Source organism: Nesoenas mayeri (genome assembly GCF_963082525.1).
Source record: "Nesoenas mayeri genome assembly, chromosome: 11".
Lineage (NCBI taxonomy): Eukaryota > Metazoa > Chordata > Aves > Columbiformes > Columbidae > Nesoenas > Nesoenas mayeri.
The window spans coordinates 14,732,282-14,751,664 of record NC_137563.1 but is presented as its reverse complement, the minus strand read 5'-3'; the positions used below and the strand labels follow the sequence as shown (position 1 = coordinate 14,751,664).

The following is a 19,383-nucleotide window of genomic DNA, read 5'->3' as shown; positions in this document are numbered from 1 at the left end:
TGCTTTGGCATCTCTCTGCAAAGCAGAATTATGCCAATGCATCATCTGTGACGCTTAATCTGATACATATCCTGATACTATCAGTTTCTTATAGCAAATGTATGAAGTTTGCAAGTGAACTTGCTTGTTCACGCATCTGGTAAAAGCCTATAGTTATGAAGATAGCTAGATGTCTGAAGTGGTTTTCAGTTATCTTTCTTGCTCCAGAAATCATTTGAATGCTAGACATTAACATTAAACAATCTAATGTATTTTTAAAAGCAGGGAGCAGGGAATAGCTGTTTCCATGCCAAAACCTGTCTTTTGTAGACTAATAAGAGCTATCACTTTACCTGTTAAGTGAACTTATGCCCATAGTTAATAAAACAAAGATAGTACAGATGCAGGAGTCGCACACATGCAGTGTTGCAGCCTGCACAATACCCATGAAGACCCAGTTTCCCGGCTGTTGAAGGTTATATTAAAAAATGTTGGGCCAGACACTTCCATTATGTAATTCAACTAATAACCATGGTGTTCCACTAGAGCAGAAGGAACTCTTTGTATTCCCAGTGTATCTCTATGCTACCACCTTTTCGGGCCGTCAGCTACTTCGCCAGTGGAGATCAGGTATATGAATTTGTAGTATTATTTTGTTGGGTGCCTTATGAATTATTATGGAAATATGAAAGTCTATAGAACCAGGATACAAGCTTAATACAAATTAGAGTAAATAATCTGAAGCGTGGGGTCTGACAGGAAGAAGATATGACTGCTTCATGAAACTTTAAATAGGCTGGGTTATTTAGAAAAATGTTCAAAGAATAGCATTCTCATATCGACTAGAAAGATATTGTAATAAAAGCCAATGGAGTAAAGCTAATATTAAATGAAAATAAGCCAGTTATTCTATACAACCAAAGTATTACCTGCTGTATTTTTAATGTAGTTTCTTCTCAAAGCTGCCCTGAGATGGGTAATCAAAACTGTTAGAAAATTAGTGCAATGGCAAATATTGAATTTGTTCATGATGTGCATGTGGGTGATAATCTGGTTATGAGAATGTCTTCTTTTGTGGACACTCAATGAGACCCGCTTGCCCTGGCATAGTCTAATTATTGGTTAAAGTAAAAATCAAACTCTGACAAAGGATGAATGAACCTGTGCATGAAATTGTCCCCAAGCCACTTTCATTAGCCATTCACTGAGCTCCCACTTCTGTATTTTTGAGTAGTTTAGACTTTTCCTGCTGTCACCATGTACTTTGCAGCGGAAAGATCTCTTTGCCACTAGATATTTAGGTTTAGTGCTTGTATGCATCACTGAAAACCTGGAGTGGTCTGCAAAGTGTTGTGTATTGGGCCTTTAGATCCTTGCTGTAGGATGAGGGAGGAATGAGACTGTCATACTGGTGGGGAGTGTGCTTTCTGAGGGGGCCGCTGGCAGCTCTGGAAACCCTCCTCAGCTGCACGTCAGTTGTGCAACCATCCTCAACTGTTATGCTGGAAGCGGATAGTAAGCACTTTGCAGACCAGGCCAGAGGTGAATGTGCAGCTGAGAAAGTGAAGGGATATCTGTTTGAGTCTCCTACACAGTGCATGAGGTTTGTTGGGTCTAATGTATACTGCTTTTCTCAAGACTTTGCTTCCTGTTGCTTTTTGAATAATAGCAGCTTTTGGGCAGTTGATGTCAACATGAAGATTTGATCCCTTGGAAAGATGTGTAACTAATATCTGAGGTGGAATGCTCAAAGAAATTGTTTGTATTTATGTAATAATTACACAAGGAAGCAGTTGTATCTGCATGCACTAATATTAAAGTTGGATTTTTTTTTAAGAGTTAAATTAAAGATTTAATTAATGTATCAAATAGTCTGTCTACCCCAATGTCTGAAGTAAAATCTGATTTCTTGCATGAATAACAAGACATGACAGCTAATAAAAAGGAATGTGTGGGTTGAGCCCCATGCATTTTGCCAGCCAGGTGTGGGCTCTGCTGTGGATGGTAACACCACTCCCTGGTGGAGCGTTCCCCTGCTGCTGTGAGTCAGCGCTGCCCAGGTAAACAGGAACTGCTGTAGTCCTGAAGCTTTTACTGTTTACTCGGTGCTCTCTGAAATTAAAATAAACATAGAAAGCAATTTTTACATTACAACCTCCCCCACTGTGGAACTCCTTCTGTCCCCCCAAAGAAGCTTCTTCATCCGCTGTCACCAGTGAGAGGAGTTGACAGCTCATGTGTGAACTGGGGATATTGATGTGGGGGAGCGCTCCTGCTTCTCCCTCAACCACAATAACATCTCTTCAGCTCTTCACTGCATGTCCCACCTCCCAGTGCCAGAGCTGTCCCCTGCTGCAGGACTCCTTGTTCACACAGTTCTCCCACAACAGTGACCTGTCTAGAAATCCAGACACCTGAGCAAAGTCCAAGGACAGATTATGGAACTCTTTAAGCCAACATGAAAGTAGACATTGTTGAAGCCACCTCATAAGGAAAATCTTAGATAAACCATGCAGTATACCTTGAGATTCTGCAAGCAGGACTTTGGCAAATCAACAGTAATGATGGGGCACCACCCTGGTCCAACACAGCAGTGATTATCTCTTATCATCCCAGTCAAAACAACATGGTGCACACAGGAGGGCAGGTCTCTGTTCCAACATTTGGGAAGATCCCAGCAGATACCTCAAATTTGAAAGCGATGACCATTCCAGTGCCTGCATTAAATGAGCAGTTGATTGTGTGTCTTGTTATTGGCATTTGAGCAGTTAAATGTTATAACTCTGAGCAGTGCATTGCACTAATAAAGTTTTGTGGTGTCAGCACAAAGGTGCTTTTTGGTACATACTGTTGAAAAATCAGTCTGGCCACAGTTATCTGCTGTGTTGCAGCTTTTGCTGGTTTATCATGCCTATTACAATAGAGTGTGGTTTTTTTCTTCACTCTGACCTGCCACAGGCATGTGACTACATGACAGACTTCAGTTAAAAAGCAAAACCTGATTGTATTCCCTCTTGTTTGAATATCAGTTCCGAAAATGGCTATATTTATACCTAAAAGGAAAACAAAACAGAGTACATGTAAAAAACCACAAGCAAACCAACAGTCTCAACTTAGTTTTTCAAAATTATTTTAAATTTACATGTTATTCAGGGGGATGATTTAGCTAATGTGCTTATTTTATAAATCAATCTTTCAATTTTTGTGGAATCGCTACATACTTTTACTCAACTAGATGAAGCAGATGGCATGAAAGCACGTAGTTTGGTATTCTTGGTTAAAAACAACAGTAATAAGAAAAGGTTCATGCCACTTTCTATCATCTGCCAATCTGCTGTATTCTTACGATCCATTAGTGATTGATGAAGACAAATACACCCAGGAAAACTGTAGATGTTCAACAGTTTATTGAGGAGAAAATAATATCGTTTCGTAACATCTTTTGTTGTGGAGTGTGTTAGTGCATCACATTGGAATTAAATTGCTTTGTATCTGGAGTTCGTATGAATATGTGCTAAGCATATAAAAGAAAAAACAGGAGGTTTAGGGTGACAGGTAGATGATAGTGTCTCCCTAGGTAGTGTATTGTTAAGTTAATGAAGTAGGCATGTTGGGGCATAGATGTCTTTATTTTTTAATTAAATGTCTAAGCCAACTAAAATAATCCATTTATTGAGATTGTTTCAGTTTCTTTACTTATTCGAGATAGTTTTGCTCTTCCTAAAGTAATAGAGTAATAAAAAAAAAATATCTGCCATCTGTGTACGAGAGCTGGTATGCTGTGTTTAAACTGGAGTTTAAAAAGCCTTTTGTACTGGACTGCTCAGGCAGTAAAAAGTTGTGTTTCTGTAGGTCACAGTTCAATACCCAGGGACTTTAAAAAAGCCATATTGAGGTAAAATTTTAGAATGCGTAAAAAGGAAAAAAAAGCCATGGTGAGCAGGCAGGGCTGCGCTGCCTGATGCCTGGCACTCGGAGTTTGGCATGAACCGCTTTGCTATCAATTAACCGGGTAACAGAAAGTTACTTTATCTTTGAAAGTTAGCGGACTACAGACTGAACATAAATTACTAGGTTTCGATTATTCTGATTTCATGAAGCTTTTAAACTGATGTAGTATTTTTAATGAAAAAATAGAACTATCTTGTGCGTTTACTGAAACAGAATAGAAAAAAAAAATAACCCAAAAGCTCTAACAGTGTGGGAAGATAGGTTGTGACCCAAGTTTAACAGATCTAGTGTGCTAAAACATGTACAGGTATATCATGATCGTAATAAAAAATCAAAGCAAAAGTATTACTGGCAGTAAGTTCTTAATCAGTACAATACACTATATAAGATGCTTTCTCTCATTTTATTATGTAAAATTTTCCTTTGGTAATGCAATTTCAATAAAATTATTTGCTGAAAAGTAAATATTTTATGACAAGAATAATGTTAGGGTTAACAAAGTTTTATACTAAATTCAAGGAAAGATTCAAAACTCTAATAGTTTGGCATCTCTTTTCATCATGCTTTGTGATTACTGGCAGTACTGAGCATGTTTTTCAAAGACAAGTCACGCTTTACTGGAATGTAACTAAAAATACGAGCTATAAGTATTTTATAGTATCTTCCTGCTAATAATTAAAATATTGAGCTGATTAGGTAGACATTTGTTGTTTGGAATGAGATATTTTCAGTCACTTGAAAATGCCAGTGACATAATTAGAAATTAATTCGGTAGATACAGACAGTGGATTTGTTGTAACTGTTGTAACCAAATGGTATTTCACAGGAGCAGTTTAATTCCCTGAAATTCTACAAATACTTAAATGGTTTCTACATCTTCAATACTTGCAAAATGTATTGATTTACTCTTCAGCTGGCACCAGCGTAGCATCAAAACGCTGTGTTGTGGCAGTGCCTGTGGAGACACTGGTCCGTGTGTCTGAGCTTCTGAGTCGGCCCGTTCTGAGATTGCTCTCTGGAAACCAGATAATAAGCTCACAGCTGACTTCAGTTTCTTATTTGGTTTCAGGCTGATCAAGGAAAAATATTTTCAGTCTGATGCTGTAGGAGAGGCAGCGGTGTTTTGTCTGAATTTACTGATAGTTTTCAGATTACATAATTAAAGACCGTAACAATTTTTTTTTTTTTTGTAAACGCAATACACAGAGGAATACTCAGAATAAATTCATCATAGACAAATTTTTTCCTGTTGTTTGAAAAAAACCCAAACCAATCAAACCCCAAACAAACAAACAACAGCCAGAAAAAAAATATAATGTTCTTGTTCACAAAGAGGTGGAGGAGACTTTGGGGGCATTGCAGCTGTGGAAAATCCAGTGATATTTGGCCTCTGATCTAGTTGCTCTGTTGTATTTTGGGGAAGGTGGTATGCAAATAATCTCAGAGCATCTCTCATCCAGGGAGGTGTCAGGAGGGGAAACCATCACTCAGCCTTTTTTTGTAATGACAATGAAAGAGGGACGAAAAAGTTCCCATACACCTGTATTGTAGAGAACAGATGCCAGAAAGAATTTTAATACTCTATAGCTAAACTGTGATAGTAAGTTTGGGTTAAAACATATGGTATTTTGTAGTATTACATGTAAGATGTATGATTGTACAAACCTCTTTGAAACCTGTTTTTAGTGGAGAAGAGTGACAGATATAAAAGCTTTATTATACATTAAGCACTGATATAGCCAGAGTGAAGCTTGTTTGTTGTAATTGTTGTCTTGCATTTCCTTAACTTGCACAATATGCATATAAAGATGCAAACTGTATATACAATTTACAGATCAAGAGCTAGTGTGCAGGGATGCTGCTCAGTTAAATAATTGGAATGGAGTCTGTGTATGTGTGTGTATTTTTATGTAGATACACTCATCAACTAAACGTTGCTATTGCAAGCTTTATCCTTAATCCACCATAGTCACCAAAAATGTTGCTACTCGTGTGAGAAGGAAGAAGTCAAACTTAGAACAGTTCTGGAGACTGCTCAGTAAGTTGAGGAAGGCCGTTCATGTCTAAGAGCAAGTCAAGCAAGTTAAGTAGATAGCAGCATTGCATTTCCTTGAGAAGATTGTTTCTTGGAACATTAGGCCACAGCTGCCCAAAAAGCTGTGGGGTATGTTAATATGAATTTGCAGTTCATTAACTACATTCTGGTATCAGCCCACTTTCTCTGTAAGTTGTGTCAGAAACATGTGCACGTTAGCGTGATCTGCTCTTAAGCTCATTCCCATCCTTATTGTGTTCTGTCAAGTAGCTGTGCCTTTTTCAAAAATACTAGTGAAAATTAATACCAATGCCATACCTGATCCTCACAGTGAAACACTGCAGTAACTTTTATTTTGGTCATGTTCTGTTATTTATCTTACAAGAATCCTGATATCTTCCCTGACTGCTGAAAATGAGCATAATGTGTGTAGCCTGTAGGCATCTCACATTGCTGTAGCTGGTGTTGTGTTACAAGCGTGCACCTGCTGCCCAGGTGAGCAGGCTCTGGGTTCGGTTCTGCCCTGTCCCTCCTGCGGCCCCGGCTGCTCTGGCGTTGGCTGCGGGGGTGACGTGGGGACCTGCCTGAGCTGGCCCTGCTGCGGAGTCAGCCCTTCTGTCACAGGGGCCTGAGTAGACTCTGCTCCCAGAGCAAACACTGAGAACTGGGGATTTTTTAAGTATTTTATTTCCCTAGCTGTGGTTTGAGGGATATTAACCTGCTAGTAGTTTCCAGTCCTTAATGCAATTTTGGTATTTTTAGTTCTCTATAAAATGTCCTGCTGCTAGATGCTCAGTACTTTTGCTTTGCTCTTTCCTGAAATCTTAAAGCTCTGCTTTTTGTCTCCCTTAATATTTCTGTCATATTAAATTTAAATAATTTGCCCTCTATCTTTGTTGATCTAGCTGATTCTGCTATCTTCCTTTTATTTCTTTCTGAAATATGGTCACATCATTGCAGATAATATCTCTATTTTTTCTAACACTAGATATACAAGAGTATTTTTGTCTACTATGTCTTTTCAGTTTTGATTATCCAGGTCAAGGACCAAAAGCCACGTTAAGTATTCCTAATGTATCCTCTACTGAGAAAGCAGACTTTTCCACTTTATAGAAATATATGAAAGATTCCTGTAAGTGGATTATACAAGGTTGCAATTTTGATGGGTTATGTCATTGCAAAAAATTGTGTTTCTTTTTCTTGTTAGATGGAAAACCTGATACAAATTATGCAGGGATGACACTAGTGATACGCCTCCATTGGTAGAAGCATTGATGTCAGGTGTAGAGTAGCTGATATGTGTTTTTTTCAGTTTTGTGACATCTTCGGTTAAGATGATAGCTGTGTATCCTTTAGTATTGTATTCATAATACTTCTCTGAATAGATAGACACATGCCTCCAAAACTACAAGGATTTTGTGCAATAATATGTTGTCATAACTGAAAAAAATAAAAGCTCATGCTTGTGATCATATGACACTCTTACTTCCCTCGTGGAGGCTGAGAATCCGTTCTGCACTGGGATGGAGGATTGATGTTTGCTACCGAAAAAAGCTGTCAGAGATTCAGGATGGCAATTTTTCCCCTTTTGGGAACCACAAATGATTATTTATGGCATGTAGGTTGTCGTAGTTTAGACAGAGTTCTGATGGAGAGAGAGAAACAAGGCTCTTTCTCAGGGACAGAATATATAGTGTCTTCTGATTCCTTGTTTTTAGTGCTTTATTTTTAGACGTACTATTTTTAAAGAGCTTGAAATACAAAAATATTTGCTTTTTTTTTTTCCAGTTTAAAGAAAACCCTGTTGTGACACAGCATGACTCAATCTTTTTATAGCCACATCAAATATGTGTTGCTTAGGATAATATACAAATATACTAACAATAATAAAGACAAAAAGTAAGAAACCAGCAGTTGCTATTGTAACACAAGGTGGAGGGCAGCAAAAATGTTCTGTAAATAAAAGTCTCATTAATATTTATTATTGACTCCAAATGAAACAATAATATGCTTTAACCATATCATACCAAAAGTAGTACAGAGAGTATAGACAGTATTTAGTACATAGGAAGCATTTTACATTCTCTCTCTTGGTATTAATGCAGCAATTGTCTTAGTCTGTTAATGAGTGGGTGTTAGGGAGATGTACAAAGTGAGAGTAGAATTTTTAACATTCTTTAGAGTCTGGATTGTTTTGACGCTGAAGATAATGAAGTTGTTGAGGTGGAGAGGAGGGTGCCTGTGCGCTCCTGAAGCAGTTCTGCTCAGAAACAGTAGGCTCCTAGCCTGCAGGGTCAGCTTGTGACTCATAAATATTATTCTTGTCAGTGCAAAGCAGATCTGATTTTGAGCCTAAAACAGCAACCGAATGAATAATAACAGCTGACAGCAGTGCAGTACACGCCTTTAACTCCAGCTGGCCCGCCCAGCCGCCGTTCCCTGCGTGAGGCTGGGTGCTGGGCTGGGAGCACAGGAGGCTTGGCGGAGGCCTGGCAGCCGGCTTGTTCAACACCCGTGCTTCCACTTCTGTGGTGTTTAGCCGGCTGTTGAGTTTTTGTTTTTTGTATTTTTCCTAATCTGCCCAGCTCTTCTTTTTTTCAGCTGCTTAGGCATTGTTGGTGCTGACACAAAGACTTTATTTGCTTATTTATTGTACAGTTAGACCACATCTTTCCCTGAGAAAAGCTAAGAGAAGCTAAGTTGCTGTTTGCTGACATGTGAACAGTGCAGACCACAAGCTCCGAGCCTCTGTGTGCCCAGATCTGACCACGCCACAGGGGACTCTGTTCCAGCCCCGCTGTGGCCAGTGCTGGCATGGGGCATCCCCACTGGCCCTTGCTCTGCTGGCTCTGAAGTTCTGGGGGAGCCCCAGGAGCCCCAGCCTGTCCCTGGAGCAGGTGGACGGGACAGTGTGTTGTTTGAAGGGCAACAGAGTGCCATTAGCAGCTGACTCAGTTAGTCTGAGTCCTCCTGCAAAGGAGGTTCAAGTTAAGGTGGACACCAGGTAACTAGCTCGGGTGTAAATTGTCTCCAGATCAGAGTACTGCATTTTTATGTGTATGTTAAAATAAAAGTTAAATTCTCAAGAAATATCCAATATGAACAAATCATTAGTGTTTGCAATGTGGGTAACTGAAAAGCATTGTAATTTTTAAGCATATGTCCTTGACCTTTAGGAAATACACAACCTGGAGAAATAGAGTTGCTTTTACAACTCTTCATAATGTGGAGCTTTTTTCAGATGACTTGTGATAGGAAGATTCTCTTATTATTTCAAAACTATATAAAACCTGGTTAACTGTTAGCTGGACATGGTTATAGTACCAGTTGAAAGTGACTGAAGTTGATAAATTCAGGTTAGACTCTGTAGTCATCACTCATGCTTGGAGGAGCAAGAACTTGGGAGTAGGTGGTATCCTGTAGAAACAGCATTCCCTTTTTGGTTGCCCAGACCAAGAAGGTGCTAGCCACTGTGTGTGGCCATCCTACTGGTGTTAGGTTCCTGGAGAAGGAACAGTGAGAGCAAAACTTAACCACAGATGCAGTGAGACACTATTGATACTTGGGCTTATTTCTAGATCCTAGGGAGAAGTCTGACAATAATGTGGTGAGGATTTGCTGCTTCTCATAAGGCTGTGCTGTAAGGGAAAAAAATGTAGTCCCAAGCGACTGATGGCAACTGCCGTTTAAGCTGTGATAGAATGTTAATGTGAACTACTTCGTGCTACCACTCTGAGGTGTCTTCCATGCTTTTGCTTTCTTGGATACTTAGGCTGCTGCCTTTTTATTAAATCTCTCTGCATCCTTTTCCATGTAGCTGTGTGTGACCCTGCAGCACTCGGCCTGGATGGCCATGCTGTAGCAATGTGTGTGCGGGCTGTAGGGCTGTAGTGGTGTGTCAGCTGTACTAGTGACGGTGTGCAGGCGGGCTGTAGCGGTGTGCGGGCTGTAGCGGTGTGCGGGCTGTAGCGGTGTGCGTGTGCGGGCTGTAGCGGTGTGTGGGTTTTAGCGGTGTGTGGGTTGTAGCGGTGTGCGGGTAGGGGGCAGAGCCACTCTGGGGCAAGTGGAGGTTTCCTGGCGCTGCCCTGGCGTGCCCGCTGGCATGGCTTTGGGGAAGAAGCCTTTGGCCCGGCAGCGTGCGTGCCTTAATCACTGCCAGCAGCAGCTGCTGACTGGTACAAAGCCGGCTGTTTTGCAGACTGCGTGCACATTTTCCATGGATCCCGTGGCTTTGTGAGCTTTGTCCTCTTCTCATTGAATTTACTAGGTCTAATGCTGTAGCTTCCAATGGGAAGCTTGGTTGTTTTCCCACTCTGGTTTACTACCCATTTTCTGTAGCTTACTCTATTATCTGATACCAAACCACATTCTGTTGAGCTTTGTGAAGAATGCAATTCACTGTATTTATATTGATACCGTATCTTTTTGTCCATCCTGCCAGTTCCTTTTTCCAAGTGTAATATCACAAATAACTGATGAGTACACTGAAGGAAATGCCTCTGTGTTGGATCTCCGTTTTCTCCAATAACCCAACCTTCAACTGATTCCTTTCAGTCACATGTTTTATAACTATTTCCAAGAATTAATTGGTTCCTTCATTTTCTCAGTGTTTCCAGATCACTGCTTCCATTGTTCAAATATAAAATTGACATTGTTCACACAGACTAAGCTTGTTTGAGATTATTATTTTATTAAAACTCACGTAAGGTTGTGGATGTTCAAGAAAATTGATGAGATTATGTGTTTTCAGACATATACTCTGGTATACTATATTTAAAAACATTATTTTAATTAAAATTTGCAATTGTTTTACAGTGTCGTTTGCAGTGATGGAGCTGCATCAGTGGTAGCAATGGCTGGAGACTTAATAGAAAACACATGTAAAGTCTGCAAATTCTGTGCTGTCTGCAGTAGTAAAATGGTCTGGGTTTAGTGCAAGTTAATTTAACTTGAGATAAAAATCCAGTTGGCCTTTGGTTTGTATGTCAGTCAAATTGAAATGAGGCTAACCTATAGGCCCGACTCCATTTGCTAATATTAATATTGCAAATACATTATGCATTAAATCTGTGTCTTCATTAGGTTTTGTTGGGTTTTCCCCCTAATAGGGACAGTGAGTTTAGTGGAAAAACATAGTCCAAGGCTAGTTTAATGAACACTTTTAGCCAACTCAGCTTAAAATAAAAGCTGTGTGCTCTTCTGACCCCATTTGTAGTTCTTACTCTTGTGCCTGGTGTTGGTGCAAGTGCTTGGCTATTTATTTGAGGAAACAATTTGGCAGATGCACTTTTGTGTTAGTAGTTGCATAGGAAGTGTGTACACAGAAAATTTGCACCTCTGTAAGTTACTGATGTCCAATTTCGAAATAGTTGAGTCCAGCCTAAGTGTTTAGAGTACCTGAGTTTTCTTACTTAATCTGTAACAAATTATGCATTATTTTGTTCTGCAAAATACTTTATAATAGTTAAGATTTCTTGTATTCTGCTGAATATGATTTGATGCCATAATATACATGAGAGCAATGTAGCTAAATCACATGGTTTGAAATTGTGGTATTAAAAAATGAGGGGAATACACAGAATTGCCGTTTTGTTGGTCACATCTTCCTTAACAGTGTACTTGGTAAATTTTCACTGTAAAATGTGTTAATTCCAGCATCACTAATTTCAGTATTGTGTAAACAAAAATTGAAATATAAAAAGGCAAGAGGGTTGAACTCCATTAGCATTATCTGCCAGGTTGGTTAATAGCATTGATCTAGACTGGATTTAAATTTGTTTGTTGGTGTATCTGTAGAACCTAGCTCCTATTCAAATCAGCTGGGGGAAAAAAATAACTATATCTATATATATGCATATATATCTATCTATATATATGCATATATATAGATATATATATATATGCATATATATATATATAAACCAACCAAAAACCCCAACCACAACACTAAAACACCCAGATTTTGATTTCAAGTGGTAGAGCTTGAAATGTCACAAGTTTTCAGTTGCATCCTGAAATAGTCTCCAAGTGTGGAGAGAGAATATCTAATTTGATGTCAGTGAAGGATGGTGACTAACATCAAAAGCAACCGATAAGCTGCATAACATAATGTGCAGAATGTCGCGGAACACTTACTGATCAGGCTCACAGCTGCCATTTGTGCAGGTTTCACTTAAAAGACTGTGAAGAATGGAGAATCCACTGTACCCAGTTTAACAGTTCAAGTGGGAATTATCCTCACTACTAACAGTTGCACTGTTGGAGTGTAATTTATGCATCCTTAGCTTCCAGTAACTGCATCTCAGTTGGAATCGTTGTGTTGTTTGGTTGTGGTGTGGCATTTTGTTGTTGGTGGTTGGGGTTTTTTCTTGTTGTTTGTTTGGGGTTTTTTGTTTTGTTTTTTTCCCTGGTAGATTTAGAAGTGTCTGCCATCTGAAATCCCTTCTGTGTGCAGACATTCAGAAAACCCTGTGGAATTACCTTATAATGTTTGAGGGCGATCCTTAAGTAGTTCAGAGGCAAGTCAATGGACATATTTTCTGTATGCTTTTGTGTGATGCCTGGATCAAGGAGTAGAATTCAATGAAAGAGAAATATTTTGGAAGTTGGAATTTGAATAGATTGGGTTTGGTTATTTAATGCTAATGAGAAATATAGTAACCTTTTTGATGCTTATTGTGCTTTCTTGCAGGGCAGCAAAGGCCACTACAGATACCACTGGCAGAGCCACAATGTCAAGCACAGCGGTGTGGACGATATGGTCCTTCTTTCCAAAATCACAGAGGATTCCATAGTGGAGAACTTGAAGAAACGATACATGGATGATTATATTTTTGTATCCTTTATGGTGTTGTTTTTAGTGGGGCCCTGTGGACTTGCTGAGCCAGTGAGAAATTAATTATATGTGTGTATTCTCTTTAACAAGATTTCTCAAAAATGCTGAGCATTTTATGTGACAGTTCACCTGAGATTACACAAAATGCTTTGTAAACTGAGCTAATTATGAGGGTTGAAATTAAGATCTGAAAAATTATTTTAAAGTATTCTTTTTGATATATGGAATTGTTTTTCTCATTGTTGAAGATAGGCCTCTAGCTCCATATATTTATATATCCATTTGATCCCTGAAGCTACTGCAATAATGTTATTTCTAAGAGCAAGAATTAATAGGTTTAGGGTGTATACATGTGTCTTGAGATCATGTTGTCTTCCATGCCTCCCAAATTCTAATGCTTTTCAAAATAGTATTTCTTCTGTGACATAACCCCATTTACAAGTTATTCTGGAATTGTTAATACTGTGAATCATGGGCTGGTGGAAACAGGTGGACATCTGTAAATCTGCAGTGTTCACACTTAATATTTTTATTCTATGATTAACGAAAACATGAAAAATTTAATTACCTGAACATATAACCTAAGAAGAAAATCAGATTTCAGCACCAAAGTTTTGCTGGTATTTTAAATATTATTATTTCATATAAAAGGAATTCTTTGAGATAAGAAGGTTACTATTTCATTTTTAGCTTTCACAATGTAGCATGTGCTGCAGTAATTAATTTGGTAACACTAGTCAATATGATTGTGCACTAGAAAGTGATACTGTTTCTTCTGCTGCTGTAGCCAGGTTTTCATACTTCCTAGTTGTTTCTGGAGAACAGTTTCCTTGAAGAGTTTAGCTTTTTTTAGCAGAAAGGGAAGGAAATATAACATCTGGCTATTTCCATATATTCAGATGGTTAAGAGCTAAGTAGCAGCTCAATTTAGCAAGGACTGATAGACGAAAATTAATGTTGCAGTTGTGCTGACATTGCCGTTCCAAACTGCAGAGGTTTTTAATGTGCATGTGCACAAGGGTTTGGACCCTCTGTTCAATAAAGGACCACGCCATTATTAAATTTGCCTTATAGAAACATGGTGAAGTTGCACAATATTTGCCAAACTGTAGTACTGGGACAAACTGTAGTGCTTTTCTGTTAGTAACATGAATGCTTTTGTCTCTGTGGAATGTTGCATCTTCCATGCGGTATATTCACAAAGTCTTCAGTGCTCTTTGCTGAAGAAATGGCTTTATGCTTTTTTTTTCTTATAAAAATAACTGAGATTAACATTGAGATGGTCTTTCTACTGAAGCAGGAATAAGTCTGTTTTCCAAGGGTACTTGTGGTCGCATTGAGGGATCAGAGTCTTCTTTTAAAGCATTATAATTCCTTTGTGTAGAGAGAAAAGACTCCTTTTGCAGTTCTGCGAAGGCTTTTCATTCTAAAATGGAGATCATCTCTTGAATCTTTCAGTTGTTTGTGTGTCCACCCATGAATGAACATTTCTCTGTGCTACATTGCAGAGAGATTACCAAATCATCCCAGAAAATGCTGGTATTGTTTACCAACAGAAAACTGTCACTTCGGATGTTTATACTGACACAATGAATGCTTGATTTATTATATTTGAGACCCAGATGTTGTCACTCTTGTTTGCATTAAATTAAAAAATGTATGAAGAAAGCATTGCAAATTAACAATACAGAAATTATATTCTCTGGGTTATACTTCTTTAACATGTTACCATGTTGTGCTGTGGCACCAAAATAAGACATTCTTATGGTGGATAATCCAGCAGGATAAATTTGTTAGTTTTCCTGCTTTTGCATGGAAGGTTTGGATAGTAAGCTTGCCTGTGAACAATTCCAGATTGTTTAATGAAAGCTGCAGGGAAGTGTTTTGGACTCATTGGCGTGGGCACACTGCTGACTCCCAGCTCAAAGAACCTGTCAGTTCTTCATCAGTTGCTTCATGTATGTACACCACACTTCTAATTCCACAGGTTTCTAAAGTATTTTGTAATTGTAGGTACATGTGCAGCTGAATGCAGAACAGTGAAATATGAACATTCAAAATGTTGCAAAAAAGCTTTCTGTGACTAATAAAGGCTTGAAACTGAATGTCTTCCACGGCAGCCAGCTGGATAAGACTTCTAGGGACTGTTAATAGTTACACTCATAAAATAACACCACACACTGATTTACCTAATCCCTTAGTCCCCCACTGCCACACACAGCTGAGTGACTGTCCAGTTGAGCTCGGCTGTGGCTGTTTCCATCCCACTGTGTGTGCTCAATGCCCTGACTATGAGATCAGAATTCATCACTGTACTGCGTGCTGCAAAGGTCAAAACAATCTTTTCTAGTACTGACAATACAACATCCTCAGTTACAAAGGAGTAAACCAGTTTAAATATGCCGTTTCCTTTCTGTATTTTGATTCAAGGTGTGTCGTGTTTGGGCCTCTGATACATATTTCTATACTTAGCTTCTCCTAAAATAAACATTTTGAGAATATGAAAGTATCCCATTTTATGATATGTTTATATTCTGGCAAGCCTGCTAATTTCATTTTTATTAACAATTGTTGTAAGCTGTGGGGTTTTTACTTTTTCGTTTGAAGCTGTGCTGGGTTATGTAACAGATGGAAAACTTACTTGGCAGTCAATTGTGGTAAGATAATAGTTTGTGAAACTGTAGTTACCTTAACTTCTTTTGAATACAGACATATATTGGCTCTGTTTTAATCTCTGTGAATCCTTTCAAGCAAATGCCATATTTTGGGGAAAAGGAAATTGAAATGTACCAAGGAGCAGTAAGTAAAGCAGTCTAAAATGTACTGCTGTATTTGGGGACGTGTAAATATTTTTCTACGTGGTTAAACTCTTGGAAGCATTTGTTATTGGGTTTTGGTAGCATTGCAGTAGCCTGGGAGGATTTGGCTGATAGCCATTACCATATATTGGGTCTTCAAACTGAATTTTCTGGATCATAGGATTAGTATTATTTCAAGAAAATACTTGTATTGATTAACTCTAATCCATCTCAGGTCTTTGACACACCCCTCCTCCTGCAAAGGCTGTTTTTACGTTATTGTATACTTAAAGTGTGCTGCACAATACAAAACGGCCATTAGTGCATTTGAAGACAATGACTTGAGAACTCTCTAGCTGGACAAGAAGAATAAAAAAATTTAAATGCCAAAATTAGGTGCCACTTCTGAAAATACAGCTTGACGAGTGGCTCAGGACAAGGACATTGGGGACTTTAGAAGTCAGCTTTCCACTCTGCTCGAGCTGGTCATATCTGTAGATGTGGGAAACTGCTTGGTTTGGTGGGCTCTGGATGAAAGTGAGACCTGCAGCAGCAGGCTCTGCCGAGCGGTTTGGGTAGTTTATTGTTAGCATATGGCTGCTGGTGGAATAGGCTTAAATGATGTGAGTTTCTCTTGGACAAGTAATGTATTTCAAACACGGACCATTTTTAGGACAGGGTGTTTACAACAATTTAGGAGAAAATTGTGCATGAGAGAAAGATCAGTAACAAAACCTAGACACTTTGATTTGTTTTCATTAAACAAACAAAAAAATTCCTGGGGAAAAATCAGTATAAATTAGGACTCACAATTGTTTTTCCAGGAAAATAATTCTTCCAGTTGAAATAAAAATTTATATTGATCTTTCTGCATTATTTTTATATGCTGTGTTGAAAAATAATTCTCTGTTTCCCTTCTAGGCACAATATGAAAACCCACCACATATTTATGCTCTTGCAGACAGCATGTACAGAAACATGATTATTGACAGAGAAAATCAGTGTGTCATTATTAGGTAAGAAAAAGACCTATGAAAAAATATTGTTCATCTTCCTTTGGTGTTTTAACTTCAAAAAGCAGAAAAATTTATTTTTTGTTATATCAATAAAAATATTGTGTCCATGCCCACTGAACATTTTGGGGTTTTCTAGGACAGCTAAGTACTTCCTGAGCCTCGCTTTTGTTTTCCAGTGAAATCCTGACGATAGCTTAACCACAAGAAATCTCTTAGTCACATAGCCAGCTTCACGCCCCAAACCAAAACTGCAATAGCTTGAGTGGCTACAGGAAAGAGATGGATTAACAAGTATAGCAGCCACAGGAACTGTTAAATCAAACATTCTCACATGGACGGCATTTACCATACTCTGGTTTTAGTGCTATTTCTTTTTTCCCCCTGTTAAAAATAAATGTAGTGTTGATCCTTTTGGAATTTTACTTGCATTCAGTCAGAGACAAAAGGAGGAGAGAGATACAGGAAGAATAATTTTGTATTCACTATTAATCTATTTTAATTATTAGGTGGAAGGAATTCACTGTGGAACTATTACTGAACTTTTTTAATGACAGGCGTTACTTAAGTCACAAAGTGAGTTTTGGGTGGAGGTATGCTTTGTTCTCAGCTGTGGGTTTACAGATGGTGTATAATAACGAAAGTGTGCAGAGAGCAAGAACTGCAGGATGTTTGAGCTGGTACATTGTACCTCTTCTGACTTTCCTTCTTACATGGAAAACTTGAGAGGTTCCCTGTGGTGCACCTGGAACTGCACTGCACCCGTGGCAGAGCTGTCCAGGGTGGGTGCATGCATCACAGGGGCTGTGCAGGGAAATCCGCCGGGATGTGGGAAGAAAATATTAGACCTTCAGTAGTAGATGTCTGTAATTTATAAACAGAGAAATCACGTACATGAATTGGGAGTGTGTGCTCAAACATGTTTTTTAATGGCGTGGGTGATCAAAAGCATTCATAGACCACTGGCCTATGAGACTTTTCCAAGGACTTGGGGAAAAGGAGAAAAAAAATATTTTGAAGGGAAAGTGTCATTATTTTATTAAAACCAGCTTTTCTTATGCTTCCTATCATTTGTCTGTGGGTCATGCCGAGAGGCAGCACTATGAATGTAACTGCCGTTGAATTTAACAAAAGAGAGATGTCAAGACTGAATGTTTTCTTTGTCCAGGGGCCCTGTCTGGTCTCCTCCCCCGGTGGCTGTGTGCCCCGCAGTGTCACAGCCCAAGGGAGCAGGGTGGCAGTGGCGATCAGGGGCAGGTAACCTAGTGCGCCCAGTTCCTTGGGCTGACTCTGCCAGGAAACGGTGGGTGGTCGCTGATGTTTAAACTTAAATGTCCTTGCACCAGCCACTTACTAATTTGTTGTTGTCACAGGGGTGACAACTGGGCTCAGTATGTGGGTCCTACTTGTGTTGATGCTCCATCTGCAAGTGTGTCTGTACACTCCTGAATGATCCAGTGTGAAAATGGATTTCATATTAATATATCTCACTGATGAGCTGCCATGAAAGCTTGTGAGGAATAATTGTTTGAAAGTTACATTAACTGTTTAATTCCTTTGAATCTGTACCTGGGGGTTGTGCAGGCAGAGTTTCCTAGGTGACATGTTACAGTGGAAAAGTGCACAGGTGTGTCCCTCTTAGCATCAGCCAAGTGTATGTAGGTATGTGGAGACTGTTGATTTTACATGTAGGAAGGTCAGCCAGGCATTACGAGTTTGCTGTGCTGAGCTGTACTGCTGTCAGGGCCTCCCTGTTCCTGGGCCCCTGGCTACAGCATGGTGCCGTATGAAACAAGATGCTTGTACTCCCGTCTGTCATAGATCTGAATTGTTCCCTGAGCTCAGTTGTCTTTTCTGGAAAATGGGTGCCTGTTTCCATACTGAAGTTACTAGTCCCATTTAGTCAAATTCGGACTTATTAGGGATGGATAAAATTGGGTTTTATTTTGCTTTTTGAATAAAGTAACATCCCAGAGGCTGGGATGTTTCACATGAAGCTAAATTCATAGTAAAAGCCTTTAAGATCTGGTGAACTGTGATTAAAAAAAGTATTTTTTGATCCATTGCAAATGTCTCCAAGTGCAATGAATGCAGAGGGTCACATGTTCAGATACCTGAGATGCAGATATGAGCTGCAGACTTACGGGTTTAAATTCACGTGAGAGTTCTTGAGCTTGAATGATGGATGACATGCTCTTTGGAGTGTCTGCGTTTTGTATATGCAGAGTGAATTTTCTCTCAGTGTGTGCACAGCCTATACAAAATCTGGAGTTAATTGACATCTACTGCAAAACTAAAACAAGAAAAATCATGTCTGCCAGTGACATTTCAGAGAGTTCCTCTTCCTTTCTACACATTTATTTTTCCTATGATTATTCATGTTACAAACACTGTAAAAACTGTGGACTAGACTTACAAGTAGTTTTCATGATGGTATTTGATATTTTGGGACACTTGGAAATTATTTTGTGAAATTAAGTAACTCGGCCATTGCAAAACTGATTTTGTTTGGTTGATACTTTAATCCATTAGACCACATTGAATTGAAACTGTTTAGAGACATCCTGTATTTTCTGATTTTAACGTCATCACTATTTCTAACAACTAGAGCTGGCATAAGAGTGAAGTTCTTGAAGTTTGGGGTTTGTTTGCTTACGTTTTATTTCATAGACCAGAAGGCACTGAAGTTGCTGGCAGACTAGAGGCTCCAAAGGTTCTGCTGCTCTTGAATGAAATGAACGTTGTAGCTGTTATAGCTTCATGTCTCCTGCC

The 19,383-nt window shown here is 39.0% G+C and overlaps 1 protein-coding gene across 1 annotated transcript in view; it reads left to right on the top strand.

Annotated features, from left to right (window-relative positions):
* Nucleotides 1-19,383, top strand: part of MYO1E (myosin IE) — a gene marked incomplete at both ends in the record, with an annotated part of 84,942 nt that overhangs the window by 19,675 nt on the left and 45,884 nt on the right. Inside the window, 3 exon segments of the mRNA XM_080351232.1 lie at nucleotides 12,657-12,800; nucleotides 15,510-15,599; nucleotides 16,520-16,614. Coding sequence (XP_080207358.1) covers nucleotides 12,657-12,800; nucleotides 15,510-15,599; nucleotides 16,520-16,614 — 329 coding nt within the window.